Source organism: Eublepharis macularius, chromosome 1 (genome assembly GCF_028583425.1).
Source record: "Eublepharis macularius isolate TG4126 chromosome 1, MPM_Emac_v1.0, whole genome shotgun sequence".
In the NCBI taxonomy this organism is placed as follows: domain Eukaryota; kingdom Metazoa; phylum Chordata; class Lepidosauria; order Squamata; family Eublepharidae; genus Eublepharis; species Eublepharis macularius.
The window spans coordinates 230,671,357-230,684,688 of NC_072790.1; the positions used below are offsets into that span (position 1 = coordinate 230,671,357).

The 13,332-nt window shown below is 43.6% G+C and overlaps 1 protein-coding gene across 2 annotated transcripts in view; it reads right to left on the reverse strand.

Annotated features, from left to right (window-relative positions):
• Positions 1–230: 230 nt before the first annotated feature.
• Positions 231–13,332, reverse strand: part of LOC129341378 (T-lymphocyte surface antigen Ly-9-like) — a 79,418-nt gene continuing 66,316 nt past the window's right edge. For both annotated transcript variants that reach the window (XM_054996551.1, XM_054996542.1), the window contains one exon: positions 231–2,604. In XM_054996551.1, the coding sequence (XP_054852526.1) occupies positions 2,518–2,604 (87 nt within the window). In that variant the 3' untranslated portion in view covers positions 231–2,517. The remainder of the gene's footprint in view (positions 2,605–13,332) is intronic.

Consider the following 13,332-nt stretch of genomic DNA (forward strand, 5'->3'; position numbering starts at 1 on the left):
ATCCTCTTCAGAAAAGGCATCATTTGAGAAAAAAATCAAAACACGAATACAAAATTCTTCCCTCGATATCTAAGAGCCAAGCTACAAGTGATGCCTGACACCGGTTGGATACTTGTCAGCTTCCCTCAAGTTTTGATGGGAAATGTAGGCGTTCTGGTTTTACAGCTTGGCTCTCCATTACAGCTGCAAGACCAGGATGCCTACATTTCCCATCAAAACTTGAGGGAAGCTGACAAGTGTCCAACCTGTGTCAGGCGTCACTTATAGCTTGGCTCTGAAACTAGTCAAATAAAGCACCAGATGAGTGATAGTAGGCAAGGATTTCTGTAGATAAGGTGCTACCACTAAAAAGACTTTGTTGTTGTTAGCCATCCACCTAACTTTGAAAAGTAGGGGCAAACTGAGTAGGCCTTCCTCGATGATCATGATTGATGGACACGGACCTTAAAGTACTTGGTTGGAACCTGGAACTGGCCTTGTTTAATATCAGTACAGATATCTGAAGAAGGGAGGTATTTGAAGAAGGGAGTCTGACTCAAAAATTTACACCCTGAAAATCTTGTTGGTCTTTAAGGTGCTACCGGGCTCAAATCTTACTGCTTTACTGCAGACCAGCATGTCGACCCACCTGAAACTAAGACAGAGCCTGCTTTGAACCAGACATAAATTACTGAAGAACAAAGATAATTATGTTGTTATCTACATGCAGATTTTCATCAATTCATTAATCGATTAAAATTCATACAAACACTGGTTTGGCTTTTAAACTGGTGGACAGCAATTGCAGCAGAGTCAATGCATACAGAATCTAACAGAGTAGTATTTTTCAGCAACACATTCATGGACGGAGCAGTGATTGTTAGTATGAGAACAGTGGTCCTACAAGAATGTCTCTTTTCAGTGGTGAAATGTTGAGTAGGTAGCAGGATGGTGACTATTGTCACCAGATCCGTGGGAGTAAAAAGCATAGAGAATTTTGGAAACAAGGCACAGAGAAGAGCCTTTCTACCTATTTATGAAGGCCTTATGTTTGTTGAGTGACAGCACGAGGGGTCTGAAACAGATATCCTATGGGCGTTTTCTGCCTCCCAGACTCATGGATGTCCTGTTCTCCGTGCAACCTTGGTGTGCAGTCAGAAGCGGCAGCTGCCTTCCCCTTGGCACTGTTTCCTCCCCTCCCTTTTAAAACATCCTGTGAATGCGAAGCTGCTGAAAAACATATGTGCAGCCATGTAAACGATGCGATTTTGCAAATGGAGCCAACAGCAGATCCAAGGGGTGATTTAAGCAGGGGAGAACAATGCAGAGGGTAAGGCTGCAGCCACTTTTGCCTGTGCACGCCAATCATGAGAAGGACACTAATGAATCTGGGAAGTACAAAACTCCCATTGAATATCCCCTGCCAAGTCCTCATGTCATCACTCATCAAACATTGAAAACTTTGCAACTTGTAAAGAGGGCTGTTTGATACTGACAACTCTTTAATTGGTTTTGTTTTATGCTGGCCTCTCTTTGTCACTTCTTTCCCACCCATCCCCCTCCCATTTTCTGATCCTTGAACTCTTAAGTATAAATTTAACTACTTTGGATGGGCACTCCATGCATCTGATGACCGTGAGCCTTGACTCGTGGAAGCATAAGCTGGAATCAATTGTGTTCGTCTTTAAAGTGCTACTGGACTGCTCTTTAAATAAGGTAGGTGTAGATCTTTGCTCACGCGAAGCAGAACGGTGACTCGTATCCACATTGTGCAAATCACACATTGGCTTTGGCGGGTCAATGTACAAAATGTGTAACACCAGTGTGCAAGAATGCAGAAATATCCAAGATTCTCACATCTCCACTTGGAGCTTCTAAATTCCTTCTGATTGAATAACTTGGTGAACAGGCGCAGGAGTATTTCAGCCCAACTCCAAACTGCTCATCTGATAAATCTTTCCAAAGACTGGATGATTGTTCAAGCAAATGCAGATCAATTTCACTGCCTAACAAACGGGCCACGTGGGACAGAGTTTGCCACCTGAAGCAACCATGAACTGCAAGTCATTCCACATCGTGCGGACGTTTGTCTGAATGATGCAACCCTGTGGGCAGGGCCACATGAGCAAACAAAAGTACTTTTACACACAACACACAGTTAAGAATAAAATCCATTGCTAAAGCATGATGGCCACTGGCTTAGGATGGTTTGAAAGAGAGATCAGACACATTCTTAGAGAAGGACAACCAGTGGCTATTATAGATAAATGGCGCTTTGATCTGAGGCAGTGTATCTCTGAATACTAGCTGATGCATTTATTGGAGGACAGCTATTGCCGGTATGCCCCCCTTGAGGGCTTCCTGAAAAAAACCTCTGGTTTGGCTATTTTTGGAGCTAGCAAGTTGCGCTAGATAGTCAGCGCTTGTAGGCTTTTCATATGTTCTGATCTTCATATGGGAAGATGCTGATTCTGTGACTGGGGTCAACTTATAGAAAATCAGTGCGGACTGCCCATCATGCTGTTATCTACAGGGTTGTTAGAGGAATTTGTGGAAATCTGATTCCTCAGGACATCTTGGAGCGTGGATTGTATCGTAGACTGTTTTGATGCTGGGGTCTTCGGTCTGCAAATGAAAAAAAAAAGACATCCCCTTCATAAGTAACTCATTGTGGAGATGGCTAGTGTGATGTTGGCATACCTAAAACCCACAACAGCAGCAACCACCTTTGATTTATATACCATCCTTCAGGACAACTTAATGCCCACTCAGAGCCGTTTACAAAGTGTGTTTTATAGAATCATAGGGTTGGAAGGGATCTCTAGGGTCATCTAGTCCAACCCCCTTATCCTCACGACAATCATCCTGTAAGGTGAGTGGGGCTGAGAGCTCTGAGAAGCTGTGACTTCAGGTGCAGGAGTAGGGAATCAAACCAGTTTGGTGTAGAGGTTAAGAGCGCGGGACTCTAATCTGGAGAGCCGGGTTTGATTCCCCACTCCTCCACTTGAAGCCAGCTGGGTGACCTTGGGCTAGCCACAGCTCTCTGGAGCTCTCTCAGCCCCACCCACCTCACAGGGTGTTTGTTGTGGGGATAATAATGGCATACTTTGTAAACCACTCTGAATGGGCATTAAGTTGTCCTGAAGGGCGGTATATAAATTGAATGTTATTATTATTATTCTCCAGATTGGAGTCCTGCCACTCCTAACCCCGAACGACTGTGACCTTGAGCAAGCTGGCACTGGTCTGGATTTAGAAGGGCAGCTTTTATGGACTTTATTTAAAATCATTTCTTGGGGCTGGTTTACAATTGAAATTGCACATGGGAGGAATGAAATTGAAATAAGCATTTCGTTGCTTAATTAGGAGGGAAGAGAAACTGGAAATCCTCTTTTCATTATGTTGCAAATTGACTTGCTAGTCAAAAGGGTAGAGTTGCCAGTGAAAGCAATGTATAAAGAGGAAGAGAAGAAGACCCCCACAGAGGGCAGCAAGGGCTTGTTGGACAGGAATGTGAGGTCAGGTCAGCACGAATCTTTCTAATGAGTGTCATCTCCTTATCTTGTCTCCATATCAGTACTAACAAACAGAAACAAAGCCGGGAATATAACAATATGTATCTCTATTCTATTAAAGTGCATTTAAGTGCAAATAGCAAAAGTGTTATAAACAGTGTACAGAAAGCAATAAATATATCAATCACAATCCGTCAATGTCCATATATATATTCCACAATGGGAGATCCCAGGAAGGGGAGGTGGAGTTCCAGTTGGAAACAAATTTCCAGGAAAGTTCATAAATAATTTAAAAGTCATAATCCATGCACGATGAAACCATTATTGCCGACGGTCCAATGTGTGCACTGATGTTTCAAATCCCGTTTCGTGGCAAAAAGGCACTTCTTCATGGGCATATATCTTCTGGACTATGAATAAATTAACAATACACATGATACAGATGCTCTCACTCCCTTACTGCCATACCATGAAATTTCATCAATTTACTTACAAGTAATAACTCCCGGTCCAACACACTCCCGGATCCAATACACAATCAAAAATTACAACGGACATAAACACAAAGGGGGAGGAAACCAGTTATATTCAGATGGTAATTAATGACATAATTAATTGTTTCCCCAAATCCCCCTTAAAGGAGCCAACCCCATGAATCTCTATCACTGACTAAACTAAAATCAAAAATTGGGGAACACACGTTTGGAGTCAATAACCTAAATTGTCCAAAGCGGTCTGGTGCGAAGATTGATGTACAAAACCTATTGTACCGAAAGGAACGTGCAAAACCCATCATTCAGTAAAACGCTGAATCATCCTTCCCCTAAGAAGCAGGAATAATCGAGACTTCCAGTTTGGGATCCATGGAGGTCTAATGCAGCTCTAAGTGCAGAGCTGACCGGGCTGCCATTTCAGCGGCCGGCGGGGCACAACTAGCCCGCGGCCACCTGCTCTCAGGCGGAGAACAGGCAAAGAACGCTCAAGAACCTCAGGGCGCGTTGATCTCGGGCGAGGGGGGGTTCTGCGCTAAGGACTCTCTCTCGTCCCTTGAGGTCCCACCCTAAGACAGGTTGGCTAAAATCTCTGCGGCAGAACCGGGGCCAGTGCGGCTGGCATAAGACCTACATGCCCAAGCTTCAACTGGGGAAAAGAAGGTGGAAAAGAACTTGGGATCGAAGCAGCGATTACAACCCAGAAAGACGCTTGAAAAGGTAAAGATCACTATCTCTCGAATCGGGATGGATTGCTTAAAGTAACGAACTTTTAAAGTGAACTTTCAAACTGCAACAGATGGATTATAATGAGGGGACGATTCGGCAAGAAATAGTTTAGAAAAAGAACTAAGCTAAACGAAGTTACTAAAGAAACTGGACAATTGTTTTTCATACCTGTGGTTAGAAAGTGATAGCAGGCTGTGAGAAAATTTCTATCATCGCGAGAGCTGCAGTGGAGAGTCGGGAAACAGGAAGTGCGTCATAGTGATAGAGCTGCTGGAGAGAGACGGCCCTTATCGGAGGACAGGAAGAAGGGAATCGCCATTTTTGAAAAGGGAAGGACTTTGACTTCAACAGGAGCGGAAGTAGGACATTTTGGATTACAAAAAGACTATAGAAAAACCATAGAGAAAAGACGCCCGACATTTTGGATTCTTTAAACATCTTTTGTTTTTTTTAAGAATCGGGACATTTAAATTAATTTAAAGGGATACTAATTCAAACGCCACGGAATTAAGGAAACGTGCAGACTCGTGGGAGCGAGGTAAATCAAGCCCCACGATGTCGAAAAAAGAGTGGCAAACGGCTATAGAGAACCTGGATAAAAAATTTTGTGAAATGTTAAAGGAATTGAAGGAGACTAAACAGGAGTTGGTGAGGGAAGTTAAAGATGTCAAAGAGACAGTAAAAAATGAACTGGCAGAAGTAAGGAAGACATCAAGATCCTGTTAAGATCTGTCATTAAATGGAAAGCCGCGATCCCCTCACCTTTGTATAAGCTGCTCCCCTTCCTGGAAGACATAACTACCAGATTTCAGAAAGAGAAGTGAAACATCAACTTTCTACCCACACACCTCTCGTCTCCAGAAAAGGCACATTGCATATCAAGAAGTGTCAGTTGTTAGAGGAAATACAAAGAGCTCCAGCTGCTGTCCAGTGGAGTAAACAATTCTCGCTCTCAGAAAAGTTACAGAGGAAAGTTGGAGCATGCACAAAGAGAACGTGCATCATGGGATACCATCCCTTGTATGGAGGAATGGGAAAGAAACCTGTGCCCGCCCAAACCTGAGTTCGAGTACAGTGTGACCATGGTGCGCGAGTAAACAGGAAAGCAAGGCGGAAACGTGTAAGTCTGTTCACATGCTGTTCACGTGTAATTCATCTCATGTAGGTTGGCTCGACAAGTCTAAAGGGTGGGGTACAGAGAGCAGGAAGAGGATCTTAACTGGCAGTTTGGACAGTATGAGATAAGGTGGTCTTTCAAGTATCCTGCCCCAAACTGTAACTACATAAATTAAAATGCATCGGTGAAACAGCATTCTGCCACCACAGTGCCTCCCAATTCTGTTCTTCATAATATTGAAATAATGTATCCACCAGTCTGAGATCAGGCACAGAACAACAACCTCAGTGTCATCCATCCAAAATTTAGACAAATCTTCTGTAAACTGACTTAAAATTACAGCCATTATATAAAAAATAACCTGTTACTTTTGCAACCTTTTTTTTTTTGCACAAGGTAACATAGTTTAAGTCAGCATGCCACCTTGGCAGCAACTGAACAGGAGCCAGAAATCATCAGAGCAAAACAAAGCTTGCAGCTGGTGCAGCATCAAAAATAACGACTTAGAAGGAAATGAAAACTCTCTTCTGCAGTTAGCCAAATTCAGTGCCCTCCCTTCTCCCAGCACTGTTTACCTAGAGGCAACATTATTGTGTTCAGGGGCCGACAGGCCATCAAAGCCGCTGGGGAAAATCCTGGTGGGCTCATGGCCCAGGGGTTTTCCTCTCTGCACCGGGGCCACCCCAGCCCCAAGTGAGGGGTGGCCCTCATGCATATTGGAAAGCAGCTATTTCCACAGTGAGCCAGTAGCCCCCACTCTGTCCAGAGGGGGAAAGCAGCCCCTGTGGTTGCAAGCTGGTGGCCTCAGGCTCAAAGATGAGCCACTGCCCCAAGCCTCTCATGATCACCTAGCTGGCTGCCCAAGTCAGCTGCAGCAGCGAGTAAGCAAGCTACCCAGCTGCCTAAGGGAACTATGGCTACCACCACAAACAAGTGAGCCAGCTGCCTGAATAGCCCATTTCCAGCCACCTGCTTTCCATCCTTCCCCCCGCCATTGCTGAGTGGGGCCAGGGTGGGGTCTATCCAGAGCTGTTTTTGCCTCCCAGTCCACCCCTGATTCTGGGTCAGATTGCAACATACCCTGGAACCCTATCTTCAAGCTTGTCCCTTCCCATTCACTCTGCTCTAAGAAGTTGTTAAGTCTCGCCTTGAAGACACTCTGCATGCATGGAAGCTTATGCATGCAGGTAACTCCCAACCATTTCCTAGAGCTAAGCAAGGACCTACCGCACCAAATGGTGCCCAAATGGAGGCCGATGGAATCAGGGCTGAAGAGAGCCACCTGGGCACCTTCTATGGGACCCTGATCCAAATCAAATATAACAAAACAAACCCCTTAGCTTCCTGATACCATGAATCTATAGATTTTATAGTGATAAAAGGGGGAAATATTAACTCCCTTTTATTCATAATATTAACAAAAGTTTGCTACTGTATTATTATTAGCTACATCAGGGCTTTTTTTCTGGGAAAAGAAGTGGTGGAACTCAGTGGTGGAACTCAGGACCGCACAATGTCGTCACTTTGGGTCACCTGGAACAAGGGGGAGCTTTTTAAAGTTTAAATCACTCTTGGTGAAAATGGTCACATGGCTGGTGGCCCCGCCCCCCATCTCCAGATGGAGGAGGGCAATCTAAACTCCCCTCTGTCTGGAGATCGGGGCGGGGCCACCGGCCGTGTGACCATTTGCAAGAGCTGCTGGAGCTCCGCGTTCCAGCTGAAAAAAAGCCTTGAAGTACATTATAAGTTGCCTACCAGGATAAGGATGAAAAGGAATTGAAACCAAGACTGAAAAGAGGTAGGTGGGAAATGAAGGCAGATCATAAAAGGAAGACCACAAGATGAAGGAGGAGAGAAGTGTGGAAAAGAGGAACAGAAATTAAGAAGAAACTGAACGTTTGATTTATTTTGTTACAACATACCAAAAAGGCAATGACCTCTTTTCAAGATCTGGCTGGGCAGACAAAGTTTATGAAGCTGGGTGGAATGAATTTTTCACAGCAACGACCTTTTATTGGCATAAATAATATAGACGTAACAAAAAGGATGGTGTAGGCTAAGTTCATAGGGCAGCACAATCGTGACCCCAGACAGCAAAATTATCTTGAGATACAGCACAGTCATAAGAGGCTTTATAGAATATTACCCTTGACTTCCACACATAAGCCAAGAATTCAGCAACGGACAGAGTTACTACTGGACTCTTGTCTGCTAAGAGAAATTTTAGATCCTTATCCAAGAAATCCCTCTGCACAGGAAAAAGAGGACGAATCAATAAACTGCACATAACAGAATATTTGGGGCAGCGAAAAAGAATATGTGAGATTGAATCGGGTTCCCTCAGAGTACAGTCACACAGTCTATCCCTATACGGAATACCCCCGTATCTGCCTGTGACCACTGCTGAGAGAAAGAGATTGAACCTCACTAACATAAAAGCCCTCCTAAACACAGGGTTTATCAGATCAACAATATACGCCGCCATGGTGGTATGCGAGGAATAAAGGGACAGTGAATGAGGGAGAATGAAAGGAAATGAGAAACAGACGGCTGAAGACAATAACCTTATTAGTAGGATGCATGCTGGCAATGACTGCAGCAGCCATCAGCTGTTCTGGCTAGTCTTGCCTTGCTCCAATGGCAGGCTCTGATAGGCAAAGGTTTGCCTGTAGAAAACTTGGCGGAAAGGCATGGCGAGCAGACAGTCAGAGCCATTGCTGTGTACTGTGCTCTGCCTTCCCTGCAGTGCTAATGCCTTCAGTGCAGAACTACATTAGAAGTAAAATAGCAGGAACTTCCGGCTTGGGATCCATGGAGGTCTAAAGCAGCTCTAAGAGCAGAGCTGACCGGGCTGCCGTTTCAGCGGCCGGCGGGGGCCAAAAAGCCCGCGGCCACCTATTCTCAGGCGGAGAATAGGCATAGAACGCTCAAGCACCTCAGGGCGCGTTGATCTCGGGCGAGGGGGGGTCCTGCGCAACGGACTCTCTCCCGACTCTTGAGGTCCCACCCTACAACAGGTCGGCTTAAATCTCTGCGGCAGTCCTGGGGCCAGTGCGGCTGGCATAAGACCTACATGCCCAAGCTTCAACAGGGGGAAAGAAGGTGGAAGAGATCTTGAGATTGAAGCAAAATCAAAAAGAGTCCAGTAGCACCTTTAAGACTAACCAATTTTATTTTAGCATAAGCTTTCGAGAATCAAGTTCTCTTCGTCAGATGCCTGATACAGAGACTGGTCAAACACAGAAGAGCAAGAGAGGGAAGAGGCAATTAGGGGGGGAGGGGGAGGGAGCAATCAAAACATTCCTTGGCTAGTATATGTAAACATCTCCTTTTGGTGTGTGTATCAGTTGGCTTCAAAGGAGTTTGCCCTGTTAGTTTGTAGAAGCCAAACAGCTAGACCATCCAATTACAATGCAGTATGGGCCTTCGATAACCACAGCTCTCCCTGCCAGATGCATCTGACAAAGAGATCTGTGGTTCCCGAAAGCCCACGCCAGGTACCACTGAGCTCCCCCAGACCCCACCTCTGTAAAGGAAATCTGTTACCTGTGGTAATGTGATAACCATTCATAGTCCCTATTCAGTCCCAGCTTGACAGAGTCAAATTTGCATATGAATTCCAGTTCAGCAGCCTCCCGTTGGATTTTGTTTTTGAAAGGTTTCTGTTGAACTACAGTGACCTTTAAGTCTTTGATGGAATGTCCTGGTAGGTTGAAGTGTTCTCCCACTGGTTTCTGGACGTTTCCATTTCTAATGTCAGATTTGTGTCCATTTATTCTTTTGCGTAGAGGTTGGCTGGTTTGTCCAATGTACAGAGCAGAAGGACATTGTTGGCACATGAGGGCATATATCAGATTGGAGGATGAGCAGCTGTAAGAGCCAGAGACAGTGTAGTTGATGCCATTGGGTCCTGTAATTGTATTCCCTGGGTAGATATAGGGGCAGAGCTGGCATCTGGGTCTGTTGCAGGGCCTGGTACCTGTGCTGGTGACTCTGCTGGCTGATTCATGGTTGTGAGTGAGAAGTCGTTTAAGGTTGGGGGGCTGTCTGTAGGCAAGGAAAGGTCTTCCACCCAGGGCTTCTGAGAGAGAGGTATCATTTTCCAGGATGGGTTGTAGCTCACTGATGATACGTTGGATGGGTTTGAGCTGGGAGCTATAGGTGACAACCAGTGGTGTTCTGTTGTTAGTTCCTTTAGGTTTGTCCTGGAGTAGGCTGTTTCTGGGTACTAGTCTGGCCCTGTTGATTTGTTTCTTCACTTCATTTGGTGGGTACTGTAGTCCCAAAAATGCTTGTTGTAAATCCAACTGATACACACACCAAAAGGAGATGTTTACATATACTAGCCAAGGAATGTTTTGATTGCTCCCTCCCCCTCCCCCCCTATTTGCCTCTTCCCTCTCTTGCTCTTCTGTGTTTGACCAGTCTCTGTATCAGGCATCTGATGAAGAGAACTTGATTCTCGAAAGCTTATGCTAAAATAAAATTGGTTAGTCTTAAAGGTGCTACTGGACTCTTTTTGATTTTGCTACCACAGACTAACACGGCTAACTTCTCTGCATCTATGAGATTGAAGCAGTGATTACAACCCAGAAAGACGTTTGAAAAGGTAAAGATCACTATCTCTTGAAACGGGACGAAATACTTAAAGTAATGAAGTGGACTTTTAAACTGCAACAGATTGATTATAACTAGAGGAAGACTTGGCAAGAAACAGATTAGAAAAAGGACTATTTTAAATGAAGTTAATAGAGAAATCGGATAATTGTTTTTCATACCTGCGGCTGTGGGGAGATAATGGACTGTGAGAAAGTTTCTACCATCGCGAGAGCTGCAGTGAGGAGACGGGAAACAGGAAGTACGTAACAAGGATAGAGCTGCGGGAGAGAGACGGCCCTCACTGGCAGACAGGAAGAAGGGAATCGCCATTTTTGGAAAGGGAAGGGCATTGACTTCAGCAGAAGAGGAAGTAGGCCATATTGGATTACAAAAACTATTGAAAACCCATAGAGAAAACACGCCCGACATTTTGGACTCTTTAAGCGTCTTTTTTTCTTCATGAAACCGGGACATTTAAATTAAATTAAAAGGACATTAAGCCAGGCGCCACGGAGCTAAGGAAACGAGCAGATACGTGGGAGCGAGGCAAGTCAAGCCCCACGATGTCGAAGAAAGAGTGGCAAACGGCTATAGAAAATCTGGATAAAAGATTTTTGGAAATGTTAAAGGTCCAACAGGAGCTGGTAAAGGAAGTTAAAGAGGTTAAAGAGACAGTAAAAAATGAACTGGCAGAAGTGAAGAAGGGAATGGAAACAATACAAAATGACTTGCAGGCAATGCAGCAAAAAGTTAATGTTGTCGAGAAGGCGGTAGAGAATCTTACAGAGACGCAACGAACGGATATGAGAGCGATGAGGGGAAGGATGGCAGTTGCGGAGAGCAAGCACATGAAGAAGCAGCTGAGGTTTCGAGGTTTGCCGGAGGTAGATGGAAAGACAGCACAAGAACAGGTTATAGAGGTGTTAGCTGAATACCTGGGAAAGGAGGAGGAGGAGGTTGTGGCTATCCTTGATGTGGTGTATCGAATAAATTCCAGATTTGCGACCCAAATTACCAAGGGATGTGATTGTGCAATTTACGACAAGGAATTCAAGAGAAATGATAGTGAGTAAGCAGTTTCAAGATCCATTGATAGTTGATGGCAAGACGATTATCATCATGAAAGAGTTACCCAGATCGGTGCTGCTTGATCGGAAAAAATACAAAGTCTTAGTCCAGAATTTGAAGGACATGAAAGTAAGATACAGATGGGAACTACCGGAAGGGATATCCTTTGAATTCGGAGGAGTGAAAAAGCGCATCAGATCTGAACTTGAGATGGAAAAGTTTATGAGGGACAATGAAAAAGACTTACCAACAACTGGGCTATGAATATGGAGTGTAAAGTATTATCTTGGAATGTAAATGGAATTAATTCACCTAATAAGAGAAAAAGTATTTTCCACTGGCTATTAAAACAAACATGTGATATTGTGTGCTTGCAAGAGACCCATATCAGAAATCAGGATGTAAAATATCTTAAATTGGGTAAGTTGAGCAACGAGTTTGTAGCGGCCTCAAAAAAGAAGAAAAGGGGAGTGGTATTATATATAAGAGAGGAGCTACAGCCAAAGCTAATGATTAGAGATGCGGAAGCCAGATTTATAGCAGTGGAATGTACATGGAATTTAAAGAAAGTGTTGGTGATTGGAATTTATGCACCAAATGGAGCAAAAGAGAGCTTCTTTGAGGATTTAAGGAAGCAATTAGATGAATTTTCCTATGATCAGATAATCCTTGCAGGAGACTTCAATGGAGTTACAAATTTAGAACAAGATAAAAAATCAGCAACTGCACAAAAGAAAAGAGGATTATTACCAAAGACTTTTTTCGTATTAACGCAACAGGAAACGTTGGAAGATGTGTGGAGAATGCAGAATCCCACAGGTAGACAATATACATTTTTCTCCGCAAGGCATTCTACTCTATCACGAATTGACATGATCTGGGCCTCAAAGGACTTAGTGCTTTGGACTAAGGATGTAGAAATAATGCCTATGGTAGGCTCAGATCATAACCCAATAATGTGGAAGTTTGGAAAAGAAAGGATGGAGAATAAATGAGGACTTGTTACAAGAGGGAGAAAATATGGAGATGTTGAGAAGGGAAACTAAGTTCTTCATACAGTACAATATGAATCGAGAAGTACCAACCAATAAGGTATGGGACACATATAAAGCAGTAATTAGAGGCATACTAATGGACTTAAATGGAAGAGCTCGAAAGAAAAGAGAGGAGAAGAGACAGGATATTATGGAAAAAATAAAAGCAAAAGAAATACAATTAAAGAAAAGACCAGGGAAAAAGAAAATCTATCAAGATATTAAAATCCTTCAAGAGCAGTTGACGGCAATGAATAATAAAGAATTGGAATGGAATCTTAAGAGAATGAATCAAAAGTCATTTGAAGGTGCAAATAAACCTGGGAAATATTTGGCATGGCAACTGAAGAAGAGAAAGGAGAAAAAGACAATTAATAAAATATGTGAGGACAACAAAGTGCATCTGGAACAGACTGCTATTAGTAGAGCTTTTTATAAATTCTATGCTAAACTGTATGATAAAAAAGAAGTGAATAAAGATTCAATAGCGACATATCTGGGGAAAATCAAGCTCCCAGTAATTTCGGATGATTGGAGAGCTAAATTGAACAGTGAAATAACAGAGGAAGAGATAAGGAAAGCAATACAGTCAACAAATTTGGGGAAAGCGCTGGGACCTGACGGACTTACAGCTAAATTTTACAAGGTAATGGTTAATGAGCTGGCATCATTTTTAAAAGAAGTGATCAATGGTGTTTTGAGAGATCAAAGAATTCCAGACACTTGGAGTGAAGCTAATATATCATTGATCCCTAAAGAAGGACAGGACTTGACTAATGTTAAAAACTATAGACCTATTT